General features: G+C 44.9%; 1 protein-coding gene across 5 annotated transcripts in view; it reads left to right on the forward strand.

Annotated features, from left to right (window-relative positions):
- The window catches only part of LOC144133516 (uncharacterized), a 46,712-nt gene extending 30,126 nt beyond the window's left edge, over positions 1 to 16,586 (forward strand). The window contains exons 14-21 of one of the 5 annotated variants that reach the window (XR_013315064.1): positions 833 to 991; positions 2,126 to 2,458; positions 5,890 to 5,933; positions 7,845 to 7,935; positions 8,959 to 9,017; positions 10,283 to 10,413; positions 13,221 to 13,442; positions 15,389 to 16,586. Coding sequence is in view for 1 of the 5 variants with exons in the window: in XM_077666670.1 (XP_077522796.1) it covers positions 833 to 991; positions 2,126 to 2,458; positions 5,890 to 5,929; positions 7,845 to 7,935; positions 8,959 to 9,017; positions 10,283 to 10,329; positions 13,221 to 13,442; positions 15,389 to 15,497 (1,060 nt within the window). In the remaining 4 variants the exon portion in view is untranslated. Of the gene's footprint in view, positions 1 to 832; positions 992 to 2,125; positions 2,459 to 5,889; positions 5,934 to 7,844; positions 7,936 to 8,958; positions 9,018 to 10,282; positions 11,277 to 11,325; positions 13,443 to 15,388 lie in introns of all 5 variants that reach the window. The other 4 variants (XR_013315063.1, XR_013315061.1, XR_013315062.1 and 1 more) reach the window with 4 other exon arrangements.
- Positions 16,587 to 25,095: the final 8,509 nt, after the last annotated feature.

Consider the following 25,095-nt stretch of genomic DNA (forward strand, 5'->3'; position numbering starts at 1 on the left):
AACTTGGCAGATAGGTAGATAGATAGCCGCCGATTTCGAAAATACCGGTTTCGAAAATTTGACTTTTTCGCGAATTTTTGGCCCGAAAGACCCGTGTCCCCCCTTAACCACTGCACCACTTTGTCAGTGGTGGCCTGACGACTCCCCGCAATTTATGAATGTGATCGAGAGGGTCGTGACACCATCAACACCATGTGACCACCAGTGGACCAATCATAGAGCACCAACTAATTTGGAAATCTGAGGACCCCTAAAATTTGGAAGTAAGGCCACCCCAGAAAATGGATTAAGGTGGATCAGTGTAATCCCATATGGTAATCGAATGGACCGTACTCAAGCATTCTAGAAAGTGATGACTTATGCATACCATATAATAGCAATGGGACCAGCTCCAGCGTGAGTTTTGGTGGGAAAATCACAGAGCATGACACTCATTTAGACACCATAGCAGGCAACGTAAATGATATCGCATTTTCTTTTAAAATCTGGTTAAGGAGGCTCCAAGTTTTTTTTTTTTCTTGCTGTAATGTGTTACCCTCAGTTTTTTTCTTCAGTATTTCAATGAAACCTCTGGCCTTTCTTTCACTTTTTCACAACTAGAAAGCTTATGTGGTGTGTTCTGATTGGTTTAGGCTGTGTTCACTATTGAATTTGTGCCTATGCTTGATGTGCAGCACTGTCGTGGCAAGTTTGTCGTGGCAAGTTTGTTGTGGGAATTGTGTGTTATTGCAGATAAAGGATGTGATTCACTCTTTTCAAACTTCAAAATGCTTGTCAGAGGAAACACCTCAGGCATGTTTGTTTTTCTCATGCCGTCACCACTGCTCTGCAGGTCATCATCCGGAGGCAGAGGTCGTCGCCGCAGCCGCAGTCGTAGCCGAGGTCGCCCATCGTACCGTCCTGGTCGGAGCTACAGGCGGCGGTCCCGGTCACTGCGGTCGAACTCTCCGCACCATCGAGGTCGTCGCACGTCTTCACGAAGCCGCTCTAGGTGTGCAGAACTTTTCTTGCTCAGTTTGCTTTGCATTTTTACTATAAAAACTGGCAGGATGAGGAAGGGCCGGGTATGTGCGGGTAACTAGCCGATAAAATTAAGTATCTCAAGAGGTCGTCAACCCTGTATCCAGAGATGGCAGTCACCCCCTTTTGCTAGTGTTCGCAGTTCTTAATCTGAAGCAGGCATTTTCTGGAAGCCTGGGCATTTATTTCCTTGGAACAATGGCTTAATAGAATCAAACTGTAACATGAAATGGTCCTCGAATGTGTCAGTCTTCAAGGTCACTACTTAAACATGTGTCCCATATGCACTGATTAAAAGTTGATGAATTTTAACTAGGTGTACAGTTGACGGCACTAATTATTTGTGCACACAGCGTTTGCCCAGGACAGAGCGCAACCATTGCTTGGAAGCTTGAGTCGTGGAGGTGAAACACGAAATATCTCTCGTGTGCTGTGCGATGTCAGAGCACACTGAACGACCCTAGGTGGTCTAAATTAATCCGCGGCCCTCCACTATGGCATCCCTTATAGGCAGGGTGTCGCTTCGGGACATTAAACCCCACATTCCACAATCCAGGTCTCATAGCCATTTTTGTGGAATCATCAAGGCCCGAGTTCATAGCTTTACAGCCTGCATGGTCAGCGAAAATAGTTTGGTCATTAAGGCGACAGTCTGGGCATGTTGGTGATTCATGACTGAAATGTACAGCGCAAATAAAGACGAGGACACAAGGAGGACACATGGAACACACGAGCGCTGACTTGCAACCGTTGCAAGTCGGCGCTCGCGTGTTCCATGTGTCTTCCTTGTGTCCTCGTCTTTATTTGCGCTGTACATTTCAATCACGAGTTTGGTAATCCTAAGGGAGATGAAGTAAATGTGCTGTTAAAGATGGTTTTAGTGCTAAAGAAAGCTCTGCATAAAAGTGGCATTCTCAGCCATTTTTTTGTCAGTTATTTTTTTCTTACAGCATTGCTGAAATGGGCATGTGGTTGTCAATATGTCCCCCAACATTAGTTTTATGTATGCGGAGTCTCTAGCGCTTTGCTTCAACTAAACAAGGAGCATCTGGAAATTGTTTTGTGCAGTTGACACTGTGAACATACCAGCTGAAACTGCATGTAGGTCACGTTCAAGGCATCGGGGTGGTCACAGGCCGCGTTCGACCTCATCTCCAAGGTCGCCCAGAGGTCGGGAACCACGGGACCGGAGGTCACGGTCACGATCTTCACCTCCAGCACCTCCGCGCAAGCTTCCCAGCCCGCCGCGCAAGTCGTACTACCGTCACAGCCTGTCAAGGTCACGGTCGAGGTCCCTGAGCAGTGATGGTGACGAGGACAAGAAAAAGTCACGCTCGCGTAGCAACAGCAGCAGTGAGGAGTCAAGAGGTCAGGGGTCATCTGCGAGTGCGGCCAATGGCAACCGTCGCAACTGGCCTTCAGCGGACAGCACGCTGAGGTGAGGTTTGCTAGGTCTCTATTCGGGGTTGAAGCAATATGAAATGATCTCTTGCTACAATTCATTAAAAGAAAAGCCTGCTGAATTTTCAGGGCTAGTCAAAAAGTGATCAGAGGTTTTTCTGCTGGGGAGCCAAAGTGACAAAGTCAGGTTCAATGCCTCCTCTTTTCTAGAGTGGCATGTTATTTTCATCCTAGCATGTAGACTGCAGTTGCATTGTTCCTATTTTCTTTTTGTGATTCCTGCAACCTGCTTTATTTCATACTACACTATGGCAAAAAATGCGACAAGAGAGGAACTCTCTCCTTTTTCTTGCCGTGCACATCTTTTTTTCAGCTGACGTAATATGAATGCTTTCTAACTTCTCCAGTTCTCCGTTCTTGTGCCGCTTCATTTTTTATATTTTGGTTAGGACAAATGTCGCATTCTCAAATGCGGTTTTTGCCAGGATTTTTGCAGTTAAATTTTTAATTGGGGAAACTGTGAAAAGGAAGCTTCATTTTCATCAAATTGAGCCTGAACATTGACAGGTTGGACTGGATAGTTCATGAACAGCGTTTATTTTTCAAAAATTTGTCAGCTAGACGCCATTTCGAAATCAATGCCGTGGCGATATTTTCGTGGTGCTTCGGAAACCTCAGACAGTGGATTCATGCAGTGAGCGCACCCAGTTCATTTGCTGTCAAATCTAATTTTTTTCCGCACGCGTTATAGAAGCACCCCACTTTCGCCCTACGAGAATCCGTACTGAGACCATGCTGCAGTTACGCATTTCGGTGTGGACCCAGGTTCGCAGTGCTCACGTAGCTGCGCATTAAGAGGGTCACATGCGCCTTACAATCGATTAGAATCGATGCTTTAGATGATGTGCTAGAAATGTGATTTGTCCTATTCTAAAGACATTTTGTGATGCTGCGTGGTACAAACATACCGACAGAGTGTCATTCTATTGAGACCCTACCTAGAACCACCATTGCACTGTAATTTATGCAGCAGTGTATGTACTATATCAGTGCCCAGGTTTTCCAGAAAGAAAGAAAACAAAACACTATCACGGTGCTCGCCTGCAGTGCAACAGTATGACTACAGTGCACCCTAGCCAGTGTCGGGCTTCTTGCAATGATGTGCCACCCAGTGGCATGCCGGATGACAGTGAATCATTGCATGCGCATCGCCTGCACGGTGTCGCTAAGCATAACTTGCTCCGCTAGGAAGCCTCGGAAAAAGCGCTTTGCAACTAGCCACTGCTTATCATAAAATGTTTAATGTTTTCATCGGTTCATAAACTTCACACTGAAATGGACATAGAACTGATTTCCGCTCTGCCTTCATCAGCAAAGCGAGTGAAAAAGCCAAAAGCTGCTTCGCACCGACGGCCATGGTTTGCAAGTGCAGAATCGGAGACATCGGCAAAACCGTTGAATGCAGTTGTGTGCCACATCGATCTTTATGCACACATGTCCGCACATTCATTCTGATTCCGCAGGGAGTGTCAGCTGTGCTACTGAAAGTGCAAAGTGCCTTCGGCATCTGTTTTTGGTTAAACCTAATGAGATATGTGCATATGTGAACGCGCAAAAAAAAAAAAATTGCTTACTCTGAAAAATTTAATTGAAGCTGGACCTCGCTCCGAAAATTATTTGTTGTGAGGGGAAATAACTGCAGTGCCTTTTATGGTTTGCTGATGGGGAATCAGAAATACTTCGTTGTGGCAGAAATATCGCTATAGCGTTGTTCATTGTGGAGTGCTTTGCTGTAGTGAAAGGCATGCCTGATTTTTATTTTTTTTTATTTCTCAGTTTGAAACAAATTAAAAGCAGAAGGGTATTTTGCTCGGAATAATTTTGGGGCGAACATTTTTAATACCTTTGGTGCATAAGGATTGGTTGATTGGCACCACATTTAGGCATTTTCAAAACTGTTTACTTTGCTAATGTACAAGGGCTTTATGTGTAATGTAAAGAGCACTTGAACTTCTGTAACACTACTTCAAAAATTTGCTGACAGATGCACACCAGATGCACCTAAAACACTAAAAGCAAGCATTCCGGAAACATTTGCTCGTGTCGAATGTGGTGATATTTGAGTACCAGACATTTAAAATGCGCATATTTTACTATTCTTCTGAATACCATCAGGAATTGTATATTATCACAAGCCTAGCCATTACTACTTTATTTATTTTATTTTTTTGCCTTTGAATGAAAGTTTGTACTCACAAGGTGAATCTGAATGTTAGCTGGATTGTAGCATTGTTGGCTTAAAGAATGGAATATCGCTAGCAAACAAACATTTTAAATTGCACGTACTATTTGCACTTCGTTCCTTTTTTTCCTAAGTGCATGCACATGATATTTCACTTTTGAGTTTTGTCAGTAAGAGATGAGGAGAGCTGTCTGTACCATTCCTGCCGATTGGTATGATTCATGGTTTCACTTTTACCAGGGTGCTTCTTGCTAATCTGCACCCACTGCAAGTGTTTGTCTGCAGGTTCGTCGGGCGCAGCCGCGAAGATTTTCAGAACAAGTCCCCATTCGGGTTTTATTCTTTTGTGTGTTTGCTTCTCCTTACAATCCTTTCTTTTCCAACGCGTTATAATACTTGACTGTTGAAACACACGCCACTCAAGGCACTTTATTTGGCTTTGCAGCCTCATGAGACAGACAGACAGACAGAAAAACTTCATTCAGCAAGTGAGTTTTAGACCCAGCTGGGTCCCTGGGCCACTGCGCGGTCCCGCACTGCATAAAGTAGGTCATGCCGGGACATGACGTCGGCAGCCCGAGTCACCGCAGCAAGCTGCGATGTCGGGTCTGCAGACATAAGCAGGACCTCCCAGTCCTCCCAGCTCGAGATGGCGTGCTGTCTCCGCGGGGGAGGGTCAGCAGGGCAGCCGAAAAGGATATGGGAGAGTGTGGCGTGGGGGTCACCACAGGGGATGTGCCGCAATAGTGGGATAAAAGCTGAGGGGATGACAGAGAGCGGGTCTGGAGGCGTCTGAAGGGGAGCCTCATGAGCACTCAATACAATGAAAGGAACTTGGTTCCAATTTCTAGTGGAAATGGTTAGGGCTAATAAAAATTCTCCAATCAAAACAGCATGCCATTGTTTGCATAGTACCTTGATGTTTGCTGGAAATGTCTGATGTGTATATTTCAGAAATATGCTGGTATGCTTTTTTAAGCTTTGAAGATGTTTGAAAAGAGTTGGTTTAACAGAATAAAGTCTGTAAAATTGAATGCTTTCTTTTTAACAGCGAGCACTGAGTGGTTAAAGTTGTGAGGGTATGTTTGCTATGCCAGGCAGTTGGTGACCGCGAAAATTTAGTGGTCGTGCATAAGAGTGTTATTCGAGCAGTTTTGTTGGGCGCAATGAGTGTTTGCTGCAATTTTTCCTTTTGTCTTTTTTTCTCTCCTCCCTCCTCCTTGCAGAACCAACGTCTCTGTGGGTAAACCAGGTCCCGCCTCCAAAGTCAGTAAGATCTTAATCTTGCATCCTCTTCTTCTTGCAAACCACTACTGCTCTTAGCCGTGCCCGTCCCACCCGTTCCCCTTTTCCTGTTTACATAAACAGGCGCTTTACTGGTTTGATTTTTTTCTTTTATGGGACCTGCTCTCTCTCTTTTTTTTATTACCATACTCCGGAGCGTTTGGAACTGGAGTCTCGCATAGCAGCAATTCGTTGAGGCCCCCTTTGAAAAAGGCTTCAGATTTTTTTTTTTTTGTAATTGTTGCTATTTGACCAAGCTTGCTTTTTTTTCTGTCTGTTTTTGAGCAACACGAGCATGCCGGAATTTTGCCCTTCCTCAAATTTGTTGGTTGGTACACATCAGGGGTTGTGTCGGTAACTTTCCTTTAGCGAATTGAATGCCCTGTGCTGAAGTAGAAAATTGACGTTGTGGTGAAGCATGTGTGGGTCACAGGTGGTGTCGCATGATACTCTAAGGGGTGCCTGTGAAGATCGGTCGAAGTTAGTGAGCGTACGATGTGCAGACTCCTGTTGTTGCCCATGTGTAGGTAGCTGGAAAAAGCAGAAAGAAATGTCATTCGTTAACATGCTGTTCAAGACCTGCCTTGCCACTGCAGGTTGTTATAGCATTCTGTTTGGTTTTTACTTGTGCTTGTGCTGTAACTCTTGAAGGATTACTTTTGCTCAGTTGTTTAGATGACTGTTAATTATCGGCGAGTGAAATTGAAGTTCATTCGAAGTGAGTGGGTGATAGAGGTGTTTGCTGGGACTTTCGGTTTGTCAGTTATTTCGTCTAATGTTATTGAGTGAAAGCTCATCTGAGAGTTGGCTCTGCACTACCACTTTGAGCCACTCCAGCTTTTTTTATACTTGTGTGTTCTTGTGAGGTTGACTCACCAATTTGCTTGTGCATTTGCTCTGTAAAGCATTCAGTTTTGTGATGTCTTCTTAGATCAAAATTAGGCATGGAAGCCAGGGCTAGCTAAAAATCAAGTGTTTGTCCCATGTCTGAAAGGTTTGTATGCTACCGCAGTGTGTATGATTGAGTTCGGATGCTGTCTGTTTTAGTGTGGCTTTGTGTCACAGTGTCTGTAACTATGAAACCTGCCTTGATTTATTTATTTTTCATTTTGCACTCTAGGCTTTCTGTATCAAAATTGATTTCATTGGAGCCTCACAGGCGAATGTTCTATGTAGTGCTTTCCAGAAAAGCTCTGAAATGTAAAATTGACAGAGCATTGACACATATGTTGGACAGGCACTGTGCTGTTAGGCCTAAGTGGAACACGTCTATTTCAGGATTATGCAATCATGTAGTAAATCGTGGCTCCTTGTCGATGGCCACTAAAAATTTGTTTCGTGGTGTTTTTGCTGAAAGCTACTTACGTGTCGGACCTCCCTGGGTTTCTACTGCTATGAAAATTGGTCATAGTGCTTTCCTCATTGATACATATTTTCATGTCTATTGGTATAGGCAGCAGCGTGCGGTTTTGTGTGGCAAGAACCCTTGCCCCACCATTGTTCTTGCAGACACTGATGAAACAATATATATAAAAAAAGATTCTAAAGTGCACTGTTCACCTTTCTTGCAGCAGGTGGTGGCTTGCCTTTCAGAAGCTGCAAAATTCTATGCTCTTGATTTCACATCGCTGCAGGCATCTGACCAGTTTATTTCGAACAGAGCTGGTCTGCGACATAAGCCAGATGCTCTGCATCTTCGCATGAATTTAGGATGCGGAGAAACCATAGGTGTAGGCGGGATGAGCAGCCACACCCATCGTCATTGGTGGTGTAGAATGGTCTTACTTTTTTTTTGTCTCTCAATATAATTTCAGCAGAGATGTGTGCTTGTCATGGTTATCAGCAGACTTCCCCTCTAACTGGATGTCATTGGCCCCAACCCGTTCTTTCTCCTCAGACACCGGCAGGTGGTGGAGCTGCGGGTGGTGGTGCTCTCTCGGTGAGGGAGAAGCTCAAGCGGAAAATGCAGGCAGCCCTCGCCAAGCAGTGTGAGTTTCCCTTGGCAGTACGCATTGTCGAGCATGGAGCTTGTTAACTTATTGCCAGAGATCTCCAAGAGCAGTGTGCTAAGGTTTGTGTTGAGGTTGAGACTTCCTGTGAGCCACATGCTAGAAAACCAGCTCATCTGTGCTAGGCTGGCTCTAGATCATCCCCGGCAAGACAAGTGGCCTACTTTAGTCCAGAATTTATTTGCAATTAATTTGTAATTCAAAAGCTTGGCTAACAACCACGAAGTATGTGAGAGATAGTCATCACTTCCGAGTGGTGGTATCGCTGCGGTGCTCAAATTGTCTCTTATTTTTTTTTATTTGAAGAAAACTGGTTATGTCGTGTCACTGTGTTATGCGAAAGTTGCTGTTGTTTTGAGACTGGAGTCCGACTAATGCCTTAAATACAGTCTCAGTGATGAGATAGACCGATGGTTATTTCAGCAATGGAAGGCCTCACCTGATATGACTTCTCTGTAAAGCTGTGACTTGTGTTAACATTTCACCATTTCACTTTGACTCACCCTATCATTTTTTTTTTTATTGCGAAAGCGTTTCTAGCTGCACTGCCCTGATTTAAGCAACGTGTGTGTCTGTGTATGCGTGCGAATCCTCTGAGTAGCAAGTGTAACTGGCTCAGTGGACACTTCAGTCGCGTTGTGAGCAGATGGTGGGGTTCACATACAAATTGGGGTAATATGCACCTTTCTTTCTCTCAAAACCAGGGGAAGGTTTAGACTCTGTTGATTTTGAGGAAGCGAAAGGTGCACAACTGGCTCCCTGGGTCAGTGGACACCTCAGTCGCACTGTGAGTAAGTAGGGAGTGGTGTCCACATACAATTATTTGTGCTTAGCAATGCTAAAGTGCCAGCCTTTTTTTTTTTTTTAGTGTTTTTTGGCGAATGTTGCTGGGAAGGTAATGTTATTATGATACTGCGGCACTGGCTGTATGTGCTTGTCTGTTCCTTGTGTCTTCTCTATTCATGAGCGGGTTTGTTTTACCTCTTTCTATATCACCTGCAGACAAAGCCGACAAACGGGCTGAACGAGAGAAGCAGGACAAGATTCAGCAGGAACGCTGGGTGAGTCTGCCTAAGAAAGAAAAATGCTCTAGCATGGAGTTCAGCTCCACGTTTAGTTTGGATTAGCTGCCAGCATGTCCAGCAAAGAGGCTGCGACCTGCCGTGTGAGCAGGCACCACTCGGTGCTTGGGGGTTCTGTGGAGTTATTTTATGACCAACCACATTTGATATGTAAAGTAAAAATGGCACGTGGTTGTAAAAAAAAAAATTAGATTGAGTTCAATATAGCCAATAATTTGTTATATCCGCTTTAGATATACTGCCGAGCCCGCTTTTAACGAGCATGACTGCCACGTGTCATTTGGTCGTTATATCCCGTTGTTCACAATGAGGGGACTACATGTTACAGATTGGACTTCCATAAGGTGGAGTTACGTGCTGTGCTTTTTGTGCAGCGTGCAGCAGTTTCCATTGCCTGGAGAAGTTTTGGCACAGGTTGATGCGTTTTCACCTCGCTGCTTGTTTCTACTTCGACTGTAGAGAGACTCGAGCGGCGTTCACGTTGTGATCAACATGCCGATCGTCATCCTATGGCGTGATTTAGGACTTGCGCGCATCATCCCTGAGTTGAGCGGCGTGTCTTGCCATCGGCGTTACCGAGCACAGAGCGCGAGGAGGAGGGTGACTGTAGCCTGAAGACAGGTTGCGAGGCGGCGACCCGTGGCGTCAGAGAAGCGCGTGCTGTTGTCTGCTCGCCGATGACGTCATCGGTAAACATGGAGGAAGGAAAGCTTAGGAGAGGCTATTGACTATAGTATTGACTATACTCGGTGACAACTTTTCTTGGCAGTGAAAGGAAAGATACAGGGGCGCAAGGAAGCCTCTGCAACTGTCACTCCGCTTATAGTTTGGCTGTAGGATGGTTGGCCACTTTGCACTCTACTCGCTGTGCTGTTTTTCGCTTCATTGCTGATGCAGCTAATGCCATCTGTGGAAGCTTCTTGGAACTAGACGCACATAAACAGCTCATAATCAGCGCAACTGTTTTTTGCGTGGCCCTCTAACATTGAAAATGCCCGTTTATGTTAGAAATATTCCTTTAAATTATTAGTGTTTTCAATATATTGTGTTTTAAGAAGAAACATAATTTTGACTGGGGACTATATTTGCTGCATAGGTATGTTTTGTTTCTTTCTAACCTTGGCTCCGTTGCCAAGGAAAGGAGTTGCAGAGTGATAGCCTTACCTCAAGCTTCATTTCTATTGAGCTTTTTAGCCAAGTGTCTGGGAGTAACTGTGTTGGTCTTCCGCTGTGACACAATGCAGGATCGGGCCGAAGAGCTCCGAGGAATGGCCCTCCGTCTCCGCCAGAGGTAGGTCCGGCGTCTTTTTCGAACCGCTCCGTCGTCAAATCTCCCGTTGGACGGGCCTCCGATGATCCAATGATGACAGAGATGGTAATCCGTCCTTTTCACGACGGTACACTGCGCATGCACCCAATTCTACTGGTGGACAAGTTGTGAAAGGTTGTGGGAGGGCAGAGGAGCCATTTGTGCCGTCTTGGAACAGTGTGGCCACCACAGCAGGGATTTGAAATTTCTGTATTTTGGTACTTAGCACATGAACAGAGTACTGTCTTTTTCTTAGCAGAAGTACGGTATGGTGTTAGAAAACCTGCCTGCATACTGCCGGTATCAAACCTCAGGTGGCGGCACAGAGAAATTGGGAACAGTACTGACTGTTGCCACTTTTTGTTATTCCCCCTAGTTGTATTGTTTTGTGCTTTGTTCAGTTCTGCTTGTGTAGAATGTGTGCCATAAAAAAAAAGGAAATAAGGAGACCTGATTCTTTGTCCTATCTTTGACTATTCTATTTTTGTGTAGTGTACAATCTGTGAAATTGATTTGGGATTACTTGGTTTCTTTGGTCTAGGAAGACTGAGGAAGAAAAAAAATTACCGAGGGCTCTTAAGCCTACTTACGTGCTTTGAATGGGAAAGCATTTTTTTTTTTAATTTTTTCTCTTCCTTTCTGATAACACACTTACTCAATAGCATACAGTCGTACGGCAGTGCATGCACTACTAGGTTCACCCTTGTACACCAAGAAACAGTGTGGTTCTGTGGGCTAAGGGTTGCGTGCTCACCTCGCAGTTTGAAAGTACTGGGTTCCCCACACCTTCGGCAGAAATTTTTATTTTTCTTTGATACTGCGGTGACGTGATGGGGAATTTTTGGGACCACTGCAGCTGGTCAACACCGACGCTAATTTTCGTTGCTAATGGGCCATATAGTGCTTTCGCATTAAAAGTGGTTTGCTTTGTAAAGTAGGTCCAAAATGTAAGCATTTGGGGGGGGGGGGGGGGTTGAGGTGAGTGAGTGTACTAGAGCGGGGCAAGCTGAAATATGGGGGCTCCTTTTTTGTGTATAAAATTTTAGAGAGGATATGGTACCTGATATATAGTGGAGCTTTTGGGCTCATGCCAACTTTCCAACTGGAGTAGTGGATGGAATGGCTTGCTCGGAATTTGGTGATGTAATAAGGAAGTTTTGATAGAGTGTGTGGACAGAAGTTGTTTCCATTTCAGAATGGAAAGCTTAATATTATAAAATGGCATTTCCTTAATGAAATTGCTAGACTCAGACGTAAAATATCCACTTTTGTGCACATTGATTATGAGAGTACGGGGAAGTCCTTGGATTTGAATCAGGTTTAGCATTGTGAAAGGTGCAGTTTTTTCTTTTTCCACAGTTTTGCTTGAGTAAGCTTCAAGGGGTTGCCTAGAATTGAAGGGTCGCATTAATTCTGTTTTTGTGCCAAATACTGGGTATAAACATTACGGGGCGTTAATTGGGCTGACAACAGGGCAGCATTTATCTGCGTTGTTGCCAGCAGCATGCAGCTTTTGTTGCCATGATTTAAAGTTCAAGATTTAAAGCTGCCATCTTATTAGATGTGCCTCTTTATTCCTCCTGAGTTCGTCGTAAATATTCTCCCTTCACTTATTTGAACGAGTCTTTTGATACAAGGTTCATTGGTATATTTCCAAGTGTTGGTGTTGATAGAACAGTGTTAATTGATCGTGTCCAACCTTTGTTGTGGAATGTAGTTTTGACCATGATTATTGAGAGACACATCCAATGGCAGCAAAGGTTTAACTGTTTAGATGCAGCACGATTAATATGGTCGCTTTTGAGAGGTGCTACAGCTGTTGTTTAATGATCTTAGTTGCTCATCTTTCAACAGTGACTGTTACTTTAATTTCTCAAGCATTATACTATTAAACCTGGATGTAACGAACTTCCAGGTAGCTAATTCCTCATATTACGAAGTTTTACGATTCCCCTATTCCGTTCCTAGTGGAGACCTTGCAGCAGTGCACCTTGATGTAACGAACTTGCTATGCCGACTATCTATAAGCTAGTCGTGCGTTACTTGAAATTTGACTCAACGAGGCCAGAGTTGTCAAAGGCCAAAGTCGGCTGACAAACGAAATGCCATGGAGGGAACGCCTTATATTGCAGCGAGTGAATGGAGTTCACACAGAGCGCCCTGCTCTGATGCCATTGGCGTGGCAAATGCAACAGTCACCTTAGCTTTCGCATTTGTAACGTCACACTATGCATCAAGTGGTAGGATGAGGCTAAAAAAGAAAAAAAATCTTCTCTGCACCACTAATGCATTGCGTGTACAGCCCCCGTCAAAAGTATAGAGTCCGGTAGGTTTGCTTCTAAGCTGTTTAGCACGGCTCCCTAGAAACAGTGAAGTTTGCGATTTTAAAGTTGTTTCTTTTTGTTGCAAAAAGTGATTTTTTTTTAAGCTCACAAATTTTTATTGGTTCCATTTTTCGGGTCCATCAAAGTCCGAAAAATGTCAGAACATCGAAAGAAGTATGTGAGATTTGCGTTCTCTGCAGACTTTGGAGCATTTTGTTGATCTGCCAGTTTGATGATAGAACTTTTTTCATGGCCAAATTTTGTTCTAAATGGATGAGTTTTGCTCACTTAGATTCACACTAGGCGTGCTTCCAATTTCAGCAAATTCACTTTTCAAACTTGTGGAATGTTGCCCTTGAGAGTCCTATTTTATAAATTGTCAAGAACAAAAGCTGACTCTATGCAGATGGGAAATGGGGCCTCTGGCTGTCTGGCTGAAGTCAGCGTCCTTAATATTGACTGCAGGCTTTTCGTTTGCGGTGTGTTCCTCTCTGATTTACGGTTTGAAGCCTGCCATCTTACATGATATGAACTGGTGGTGCTACCTAGGGAGCGAGAGAAGAGGCACAAGGAGAGGGACGACTACGACTATGACCCTGATGGAAGCAGAGATGATGGTCGGGATGGCTACTCGAGTCGGTCAGGTAGCCGATCACGAAGCGGAAGCCGAAGTCGAAGCCACAGTCCCGAGCCAAGGCCCCCAGGGGAGTCTTCGTCGTTTAGTCCTCCACCAGATTACTCACGGAATTCGTCCTATTACTCTCGACGGCGGTGAGTACCAGAAGCTATAACCATCGTTGGAGTTTTAAAGTTATTTGAGGTGGGATGTGGTTAACTGTCAGGTTGTTCATTTCACACAAAAAAAAAGAGTGGACTAAGTGTGTTGCCAAGGGCTTTACTCGGACCCTTAGTTAATTTATACAGGTAGAAGAACAGTGAGCTAGATGTAATAACAACTCTAATTTAATTTACAAAAGCAACTACATTGCAGAACAGTATACAGTGTGAGCAGTGCAGTGTGGCATGAATAGTCAGAAAGATGGGATATAGTCCAACTGCCACAAAAGGACTTTCAAGTGAATTTGTAATGCTACTAAGTATGATGACAGTTTCTTTTAGCTTACCTCCTGACCTTAAATATGAAAACTCATACTGGCGGTTGTATGATTTTTAGCACTGTGACCTTTTTGGGCCTTTATGTTGTTGGAGAAGGTGGGAAACATTTAGGCATGTGCAAATAGCAACTTTTTGATTCAGGGCAAATAGTAACTTTCTTTGAATCATTTTTAAGTGAATATTTCAGACACTTGTGGCAGACAAAACGGTTGAATGCCACAATAGACATTTTCAAAATCATGTATTTTTCGAACACACAATGCCATTGCATGAAAAATAGAAAGAATGCATTGTAGCTTTGTCACACTCATTGAAGCTGTGTTGACGTTCTGAAAAAATTGTCATCGAAAATTAGGGGAGCAGACCTACATGCGGTGGCAACATATCTGTGGAGTACGAGGCCTGTATGTGAGGCCTCCAACTGGTGCTCCTAATTGCAATAGTGTCCTTGCGCAGCTGTTGCTTTTAAGCGGTGACTCCTTGAAGCCTGCTGGGCACTGCACGCCTGGTGCCCATCGCCACCCCACATCAGGCATCAGAAAGGAGCACTGATCTCCATGTGTCTCGTACTAGCTCACCTTAAGAGTTTGCGCCGTCACACTTGTCTAGCGAATTTCATGCCGAGAAGGGCGGCTGCAGCAACTACAGTCATCTCATACTTATTCAGCGGAATTCAAGGAAGCCGTGTGTCCTCCAATTAGAGAGATTTAGCATAGCGTGATTTGCCTCTGCAAGGAGCCGCTGCACATGCGCAGATTGTCAGGACTGTTTGTCAGCTGTTTGCATGCCTGCTCCGTCAGGACCAATCAGCGCGTACACACTGGTGGCGCGTGGAAGTGGATCACGCTATGCTCTCTCTTGATGTGCGCCGTTGTGATGGTTATGGCACATGCACACAGGTAACGTAGCTGCAGACACCTGACAAGTGCAGATCTGGGCACTGCGCTTCCGCCTGCATGCATCTGTTGCAGCAAGCGTTGCCGCAAGACCAGCTCCGGCATATGCACGGGGAGCGTAGGCACACAGTGCGGAGTTGGGGCTCTGGTTGCTCATATGCATGGTGCCATCTCAAAAGCGGTATGCTGAACCGAAAGCACGTGCAGCAAGAGCTCCAGAAATGTTATTTGTCGAGACGAATAGTTAAAAGATTTCGAATACCAAGCATTCGGTTCAAATCGAATATCAGATACTGTACTGTTTGACCGAATATTTGAAATTATAAAATATTCGCACATGCCTAGAAACAATGTTGCTATCTTTCCGGAACGCTGATCGGGCTGGTAACGGTAATATTTTTCATTCAGTATAGAGAATACAACTGTTCACCAAGCCTGTATAAGTAATACTGTGCACTTGGTTGGGCAGTACAGGAAACGTTTGTCATGCCATGAGTGAATTCAGGCAACTGAGTAGAGCACACAAGAAGTGTGAATTGATAAACTGGGTTACTGTGCATGGGTATGCATTTGGCAGGTGCTGTCTGAGCATTGCCACTGCTGCTGTTGTTGGGTGGTTCAACTGAACACTTAATTTTGAATTGTCCTTACACATTTATTTCGAACCCAAGCAGTGACCAACAGTTTCACCTTCCTTTAAAACAGGAGCCGGTCGCGTTCACGGTCTCCCCCGCAAGACTACTACCGATCAAGACCTACTCCTTCATCATCGTCATCATCCTGGTCATCTTCGCGGGCATTGGTCGATTACTGAGGCACCAGTTGAACGGCGCACCCACCTTGAATGAGTGCGTGTGCGCTGGTCTCATGGCCATCGATCAGTTTGTGTACAAATACTGACACGCACAAGCTATGAAATGCACTTACCCGGTTACTGTGGCCAACTTTCGACTGCAACTTCAGTGAAATGGTGCATATTGACTTGCTTCGATGTGCTGATGTGTGCCAACTGTGGCTTCGACGCAGAGCAACCTGTGTTGGGAATGTGCCTCTACAGGTGGTGCACATCAAGTTGAGTTGCATGTGTTGTATCCCTTGGGGACTGTCTGCTCATGAGCAGCTTTGATGTTTCCCTCCTTCCAACAGCACTGTTTTAGTACTGTCTGCCGCCTTCTTGCCGGTCTGCACAGAACTGTGCTTGAGCTTGCAAAATGAATTCCATGCAGTTATGATCAACCACTTGGCCAATGGCTTTCCAAGCTGACAGCTGTTTGGCTACTGGCTATTTCAGAAGAGTGACAAAGCGTTACAGTTTTACTGTTGTTCAGATGGCATTGAGTACAACTCTTTGCCTGTCCCTAGAGGCCTTTTTTGGAAGTTAGCATTTCTCTTGATTGTGTAGTTCCATGCATTGTGTTTGTAACAAGCCTGTGATGGTTTATGTGTTAGTCCACATGTGCAGAGGCATTCTATACAATGCACTATGCGGTTAAATGTGCTAGTAGGTTGCTGTTTGTTTTTGTGGATCACACACATTATGAAAATTTGGTGCTCCAAATTGAAAAAAAACTTAGCTGATAAAAAGTGTTTTCTGTTTTGGAGAAGCACACTGAAAACTGTTAGTAGGAAAACAAGCTTTAGCATAAAGCAGCAACTTAAGTCTGAACAAGTTTTATGAACCCATTCAGACACTTGTATGGTTGTTTCTTCTTGCAGGTTTATTCTTCCATTAAATGCATATGTTGAGAGGGAAGGGAAAGGGCATTTTGCTTTTAAAGCCTTCACATTCGTAGAAAATAGCTGTAGCGATTTTGATTGTACATCTAATTGTGCATGTTGCACATTTTTTCTGATAATAAAATTTTCACTTGTGCAGTCCTTATGTTCTGCCTAATATTGGTAACTTGCTGTTCCTTTGAGTGGTCATGCTTTGCATCCTGAAGTCAGTGTCATGCGGAAATTGTTAGGAGCATGGCTTGAGTGGTTTGCACTATTTAATTATTTGAGCTCTGCCCTTTTAAGTGCCTAGGCAGAGCACACGGGCATGACAAATGCTCTTGTAAGGTAGCACCGCCAAAAAGGTCACAACTTGTCGGTGCAGTAGAATCCCTCTTTAGTAAAGTGACTCTGGCCAGCAAAAATCTTTACTATATCAGAGTGTGTATGTACTATATTAGTTGTTGGTGACGGCATGGCTCTAATGATGCTCTCTCTTACCGCTACTTACTAAACACGGCTGGTTTATAAAAGAAACACTCAGAAATACCTTCTGTCCTGCTCTTATTGTCCGTTTATGTGACAGTTATAAATTTTCAGTTACGCATCACATGTCACATTTTCGGTTTTATTTGCCTTTTGTGGAAGTGTCGCATTTGCACACAATGCGGCTATGAATATAATGCAAGTTTGATTTCATGTAAAAAACAAAGTTTTGCGTGAACATGTCGACATTTTCCACAGCCTCAGTGTCTTTTAAGAGGCGGTGGTTAAGAAACGCATGCGACACAGTTGAGGAGCAGTGGTACCACTCACACAAAGCCGCCGCACCTCCGTTTCTTGCTGCCACTTCCCTGTGCTACGCGCAGCCGGGCTTCGAACATTCGCTGTTTTCTTCCCTTCCCTATTCTTCACTGCACTTTTACTGTCTCATTTCTCAACTACCCACACCACCTTCTTTCTGCGTCAATAGCCAGCTTTAGTTCTTTTCCGTGCGCGCCGCGCGCTTTGCCTCACAGCCCCAACGACTTCCAGAAGTTGGCTTCTCCTCACAACTTGCGAGCGCTGTGATGAAGCTATCTCAAGGAGCAGTTTTACAGTCGTTGGTATCCATTTGCCTCCAAATGTTGGCCTCGCGCGTACCGCGTTGTCATCATTCCGCGGGAAGTATGTCACCACGGCCAGACGCTCTTTTTTTTTTGAAAAAATTTTTACTATAACCGCAAAAAAATGTCTTCTATGGAAGGCAAAATGGGACCGCAGTTTCACTTTACTATCAGAGTTTTTAGTTTCTCTGAGTTTACAATAGTGGAGTAATACTGTACGTATGAAAGAAATGTGGTGCTTTGTCACTGTTCTGTTCCTCATAACTAGAGGTTGGGTTTTTCGATTTGAACCGAAAAATACCGATAAAATTATGACAAATTCATGTTTCGCAGTTCTGTTTTGACGTAAAAAGGACACTATCCTTGGATGTATGCCACATTTAGCTGGCTATTGGAAGGGTTACGTTTGGTTACAGGTTAATGACCACGGTTGTGCATTTTGAAGAATGCACTGTGAGCTTAGACACACTGATGCAAGGCGAGAGATTTCACCACCTTGGTAAGCGCCATCTGCACAAAGGCTGTCACCCACCCAGGGCATTGCTTGGTTAAATAGTCCTTCGAACGCATATAAGGACACATACAGTAATGGTGACCTGGTCAACACGGTACCATGCACTAGCATCACTAAAAAATGTTCTGGCTTCCCTGATAGTTCAGCAACAGTTCCATCGCTGCTATCGTCATGCAGACCACGTGATGCTTGCTCCCCTCATTCAACTCAAAGTGCAACCAGAACTTGAGAACGAAGGTTTTGGAACTAAACTTTGACCTTTGTCTCAACGTCCAGTCACTAATACACTTGTACATTTTGTTATGGCAGTGCGATTTTCTTCTGCATGGGCAGCTCCAAATAATAACATTTGGCTGTTAATTACTGGTACATCAGCTGCCCATAATAACAAAACGACCAAACAGACTACATGAATTTTAAGTATGCAGGGGCACCATATTTTTCACCAAAGAATAAAACGTGTTCATAGAAAATGAACTGAAATGTGTGTTCTCAAACACCAAAAGAAGACCACCAAATTTTCAAAGAAAAAAAAATGCACAGGTGATCGTACAATGTGATGCCACAAATCTGTGCAGGCAGCATTGGCTGCACATTTCGTTTCACCTTCACAGTGACTGCATTCCCATTCCATCCTTGAATTGGATTTCAATGTCAACTTTTCGTTCCGGTGCTGCATGGGCTTTGGTGAGTGGAGGCATCTGGAGGGTGGATGGATGGTGGGGATGAGCTTGTGGTGACCGTTTTGAGGGGGAAGATGGGTGCAGGCTGGTAGGTGGGAGATGTATTTTTACCGGCGGGTGCTCTTAGGTGCACCCACCAGAAGCTGCTTCCGGAAGATGGAGGCTTCACGCACAAGTTTCCACTGCTATGTCCTTGGCGCGTCGGGTCGTGTGACAGTGCGGGATGTGGCTGTGGGGGTAGTGGAGCGTTGAAATAGCGCTTCTCAAAAAAGGCTCCGAGACAGATGTGTGCATACCATAGTGGTGCTTGAGGAGTTGCGGAGGAGGGCTCTGCTGTCGTGTTCGGCCTCCTAAGGGTTGGTAAGGAGTTTGAGTTTTCTTTTCCACGGCATCTCGTACCGTTTAGCCGTGCCGCTTCGATGGTAACGTTTAGGTCTGTTCGATTCGCCTGCACTACGTGAACTGGTTCTCGCGGTGCTGCACTTCGCCATTCGTTTCAGTGGTGCAAGATGGCGCCGTCTGCACGACGCCATTCGTTTCAAAAAAGTACAGACGTTGTGCAGGTCTAGTTCAGGAAAGTGCAGGAAAACTCTGCACCTCCTCAATGGTCGGTGCCGAAATGGTGCAGCTGCAGCCGCCACGGAAGCAGACGACCGCTTGCGCGACGATGGCTTGCACTTTGCGATAAACGGCGGATATACTCAAATTATTCCACTCGTCGATGATAACAGTGCCTCACACGGGCCCGCCGACTCTCATGGAACATGAGTGGCAACCCGAGAAGGCGGCGACGGAAGTGGGGACGGCAGCCCTCACCGGCACCTTGCGTCTCTCGACCATCGTGCTCTCTATGGACCCGTAACCGGAGTCTTTCCTTTCTACTAATAAAGTTATATTAGTACTCGAAGCCGGTTATGTTAACTAAAAAGTAAACACGTGCATACAGCGCATGATGCACGTTGTTGCAACAACCGCTTAGCATGCAAGTCGGTGCGCACACACCTTGATCAGTCGTGTTCAGTAAAAGTACACACGTGCGTTTCGCTTAGCTGCCGCGAGGTTGCATCAAGGCTGATTCATGGCAACACTTCGCTGCAATGTGCTGTTTGAAAATTCTTCACGCGGTTCGGGATGTTGGAGGCCGTTGATTTGGGCGCCACGCTGCTGGCTGCAATTTGTTGGCGACGCCAAGGCTAGCGGACGACCAGGCCTGCACTCGACCATTCGTTTTGGAAGTAGGCAGCACTTGAACTGCTGGAACTGGCGCTGCACGCTCGTGGCACCGCTGCAGAACTTTACAGAACTGGTGCAGGGAGTGCAGGCGAATCGAACGGACCTTTTGTTTCCACTCCGCCAGTGAGAATATATCTAGCCAACTTGCAATGCTTCCAGATTCAGTACAGAACAGCAGCTATGCATTCTATAACGTTTGTCTTGTAGACTTTTACTGCGTAGGCAGTAGAGTGTCATTAGACGAAAATGACGAGAATAGCCCTATAGGGATGAAAAGCTACCCATAGTCACTTTCGAACTATTGATCGTTATTAACCATCGATAGTGCTATCAAAAGTTTAAAGTCACGCAACTTACCACTTTTAAACACTGCAGTGTAAACTTAGCGAAGTTTACCCACGCGTCCCGAGCACGGAGAATGCAGGTGGTGGTTACGATGATACACTAAACACGAACATGTCCAACGTTCTCGGACAAGAATTTTGAAAATTGTACGATTCTGTTACGGAAATATTGCATGTAATGGTCCATTCTTCTGATATGTAGTGAAATCTTTTAAAGTGTTTCTATTGACTGCACAGAACAGTCAAGACCGGCATAGAAAACAGATGGAGAATGCTTTTGATGATAGCAAAAACGTTAATAGTAAAAAAATCGCAACAGTGCCAACGGGTGATCTGCGGATATGTTGATTGTTATAGTGAAATCTTGCATGAAAAAATTGCATTCATAAACGGTTTTCCGCTCAAAAATACTTTTGTCCAGAATTGTTGGGTATGAATGCCTATATGGGAGTAAACAAAAGGTAAGCTGACATCTAGTGCACTCTCCTGTAGAGCAGCTTACTCCATTTTTGCTCCTTTTCTGTTTAGAGTGATATAGGGCTCTCCATTCTCGCAGTTCACGCATCACTGAACGTTACAGACGTGCCTTCCATAGTATCACTCTAAGTATTTGGAATACCGCGAAGGTCCAAGTTGGGCACCCGCTGCGATGGCTCAGTGGTTAAGGTGCTCGTCTACTGAATCGGAGTATCCAGGTTGAAACCCAACAGCGGCGGCCGCATTTCGATGGAGGTGAAACGCAAAAGGCACCTGTGTGCTGTGCGATGTCAGTGCATGTTAAAGATCCCCAGGTGGTCGAAATTATTCCGGATATCTCCACTAGGGTAACTCTTCTTTCAGTCCCTCCTTTATCCTTTCCCTTACAGTGCTTTTCCAGATGTGCTTGGATGTGAGACAGTTACTGCGTCATTTCCTTTCCTCAAAACCAATTTTCATTTTTCAAAATTTGGCTGGCAACAGCGACTGGCACCGTCCATAGAGTTTCCCAGTATTACCTAGACTAGTTGGTTTATGGGGGCTTAATGTCCCAAAGCGACTCGGGTTAGGAGGGATGCCGTAGTCAAGGGCTCCGGAAATTTCGGCCACCTGGGGTTCTTTGGGTTCTTTAACCCCAGGTGGTTTTTTGGTGCTCGGCTCTTTGAGGTGAGATGCTTGGGAAAAGGGTTTTGGACCAAACCTTTGCACTGATGGGCCAGTGATTCGTTCCGCCGTCAAGCAAACCTAAATCCGCCTCATGCGGTGAAAGCTGGGGTGAAAAGTCTCATTTCTCAAGCATTTCACCCTAAAGAAGCCGGGCACCAGGCTGGGGAAAGCTTGTGCCCATTGTTTCACCGGTGGGTACCCGGCGGCACTGGGGATCAAATTGCGGAGATAGGAAAAGTGCACTTCTCAGTGGCCTAGCAGCCTCCTCCTTGTCATAACCTTACAGCATGAAGAGAGACAAGATGATGATGACTTCAGGCTGAATGGCACATACCCACGGCGGGCGAGACGAGAAAAAGAGGGGACAGCAGGAGGGGCCTTCTTCGTCATTTGTGTTTTACCGCACCGTAAAAGCAGAGAAGGATTTCCTGTCCACCATTCTTCTACAGCTTTTTCTGTTTTTGCAATCTGTTGGAAGTAAATTCTACGCTTGTTTTTTAAACAATTTCAAAGCTTTGTGCGAAGCCAAAACTTCTAATTTAGATTGTTGTATGTCGATATTACTCTTTCCCTTTCTTTGAGCAGATGTGGGGGGCTCATAGCACAGTATAGCCTGCGTTGTAGATATGTCGGCTTTAAGGTGAGAGGTACTGTGCCATCAGCAGCTGTAGTATGGTAATAAAAAAAGAGGCATTTCGCTCTTATTCTAAGTGCATTCTTGATAAGTTTTAATGTTTACTTGCTGTGAAAGAAAAGAATATTCAAAAATGTTGCTGTTCACCAATATGATTAATCATTAATCCATTACCAGCGCACTTTTGGTAGTCTGTGGCCCCTGCCAGTGTAGAGGAGCTTGTAGTCAGGAAGATATAAAAAAACAAGACAGTTTTTTAGTTTTCTCCACGAGCTTGCTGTTTTGTACATTTCTTACAATGAGAGTTTATTATCTTGTGTGAATTTTTTTTAACATGGGCGAATGAGCGTCCAGCATGCAATGCGATGGAACCAGTGGAACTCTTCAGGGTTGACCACGCCTTGATGACGGCACAGTAAATCAGCCTCGATGCCCTCTTCAGCCCGGAAGGCTAATCACTTTCGACGAGGTGGTCTCGGCCTGGGCAGAAAGCAATGGGTACTTTTGCGGAGAGCTTCACTGTCACCTCCACTCAATAATTCGCTAAAAAGGAAAAATCAAAAAACAACAGCAAGTCGATAAGTCTTGCCAACACTGCGTTCTAACGAAGAGAAACTGTGACTAGGCCGCATGAAGAGGTCTGCCGATAAAAAGTTGTCGGCCATAAGATTGAATGTATAATACTATAGCTGAAATTGGGAGGCGGAAATGAACTTGGGTGGGACATGCGTTGGGCAACACTGACAACCAATGGTCCCTTAGAGTTACGCGCGTGGATTCATTGGACAGAATTAAGCAATCATAGCGATAGACATCTGTCTCAGTGAACATGACTGAGTGAGTGAAAAGACTTTACTGGCTCTCGAGTGTTACGATGTCAGGTCCCTTAGTTTATCCACTTCCGTAACCACAGCGCATTTAACGGCACAGAAGAATGCACTGAGATGATGACACAGCACATAGAGCGCTGACTAACAACTGAATTTATTGGATGGCCAGCAGGCTTTTCATACCCACTGGTGACCAGAAAGGAAAAATCGCACAAAATCGTGGAAGGAAAGAACTAGTGCCAGCGTACAACTGGCACGCGGAAAATCTCACAATCGAAATACTTGATTTCTTTTTGGGACATTGCTGCTGAGGCTGAGCTTATACAATCGATTTTTCGGTTATATATCGATTATACACTCGATTTTTCCCTTCTGGTCGCCAGTGGTTATAAAAAGCCTGCTGGTCATCCAATAAATTCAGTTGTCAGTCAGCGCTCTGTGTGTTGTGCGTCTTCATCGTCTCTGTGCCGTCAAATGCGCTGTTATGGAAGTCAAAAACCAACTCGCCCAACAGATTGTATTGCGGAACTTTTATCCACGTATGTTGGGGATATATATAGCGCTGTATTTATCACATACAATTTCCGCCGAGTCTGTGCATTCCTCTGGACGCCCTTAACAGCCCGCCAGAAGCTTCAGTGAAGTCAGATGGCGCCACATTTTCGAGGAAACGTCATGTGTTGTGCGTTCACCCGAAACACGGGAAGCGTTTTGCGCAGAGCAGTAACCGGGACCAACCTCTCGAGTAAGGATGTTGGCTCGAACTAATTTCAGCGATCTAGAAAGTGCGGCGACCAGAAGCGCCACGTTTGGCCGGATGGTGCATGACTTATAAAGCGGGAAAAGGATGGGATACGACACAGAGGGAAAAAATACGGTGGTGACAAAATCGTGCGCAGTATCAGCCCTCTGTGAGGCTTCCCTGTACGGCAAATCCCCCTTGTGGGTATGCGCCATCTCTAGTGAACGAGCAAATAAACAAGGTAAGGACGAATGAAAAGCACGGTAGTAAGAACAGTCAGGTATAGGCAAAAATTAGAAGAACAAGACGAAAGCTGACCGGCGCGGTGCATTCGACAACAAAAGATTACGGGATGCAATTCTGCGGGAAAAGGTTACAACGGCGCCGTCGCGCAAGCCAGACACCTGAAACGCGTAAAGGTACGATGTGCATGCTCCGTGCGCGGGTACCATTAACAGGTGTCTGAGACAGGACGTGCTAGGGGGAGTTTATTTTTGAGCAGGTACATTCCATAAGCTTTCGGTGCCGACAAGGCCAAAAAGTCCTAGAGATCAAAAACCAAAAAAATGCAGAAACAGGACACAGGCGAAGGGAAGAGCAAACCGCTGAGAGGAGCCAGTATATAAAAGATGCAGGAGTGTACTGAAATCGGATGGCTCGATTGTGATCGAATATAGAGGCCCTCGCAGGGGAAGAAGAAAGGAAACGAAGAAAAAATGATTGGGAAGGAGTAGTCATGGGGAAAAAGGGCAACGCAAAAAGCAGCAGAAAAAACGAGATAAGTGGGTCTTGAAATAGCACTGCGTAAAAGAAATGTACTGAAGAATCGCCGAAACACAACCGCACTCTTATCAGTATTCAGTCTCCCAGTTCATTTATATCGGGTTTTATTAGACGTTGCGCTTGCCTAACTTCACCTTCCCCGTTGTTAGTTTTGTTTTAGTATTGTTTTTAACCATCTGGCTGGAGGATTGCTGTGGGCTTTGTGCAGTTAACTCAAACGAAATGATATGCATGCGCGATGCAGGTCTGGCCACGGTTTGGTTTAGAACGTTGATAAAGGGCATGGAATACTAACGGATATGTGTGAAGATCACCCTAGGGAGTGGCAAGGAGGAATCTGGAAAGATTTTGAATATAGGTCGAATTAATCCCGAGTGAGGTTTAAACAAACCGCTGTGAACTTCGGTACACAGTTCACGAACTATCATTTAAATAAAAATACCTCCTTATAGCAATAATTTAAGCTCGGTAGGCAGTCACATACTCGCCTCCTCCTGGGGATTTTATTAGTAGCCTTCATCTCCACTAACGAAGAAAAAAATTGAAGGGGAGACTTGAGCTCCACCTGAAGGGTATGACGCGATAGCTTAATAGCTTAATTCCCATTTATGCGGAATTGGTCATTCTCTCCTTTACATTCATAACTACCTAGAGACCTCATAAACCTCCTGGTGCAGCGGTTAA

Source organism: Amblyomma americanum, chromosome 5 (genome assembly GCF_052857255.1).
Source record: "Amblyomma americanum isolate KBUSLIRL-KWMA chromosome 5, ASM5285725v1, whole genome shotgun sequence".
Taxonomy (NCBI): Eukaryota; Metazoa; Arthropoda; class Arachnida; order Ixodida; family Ixodidae; genus Amblyomma; species Amblyomma americanum.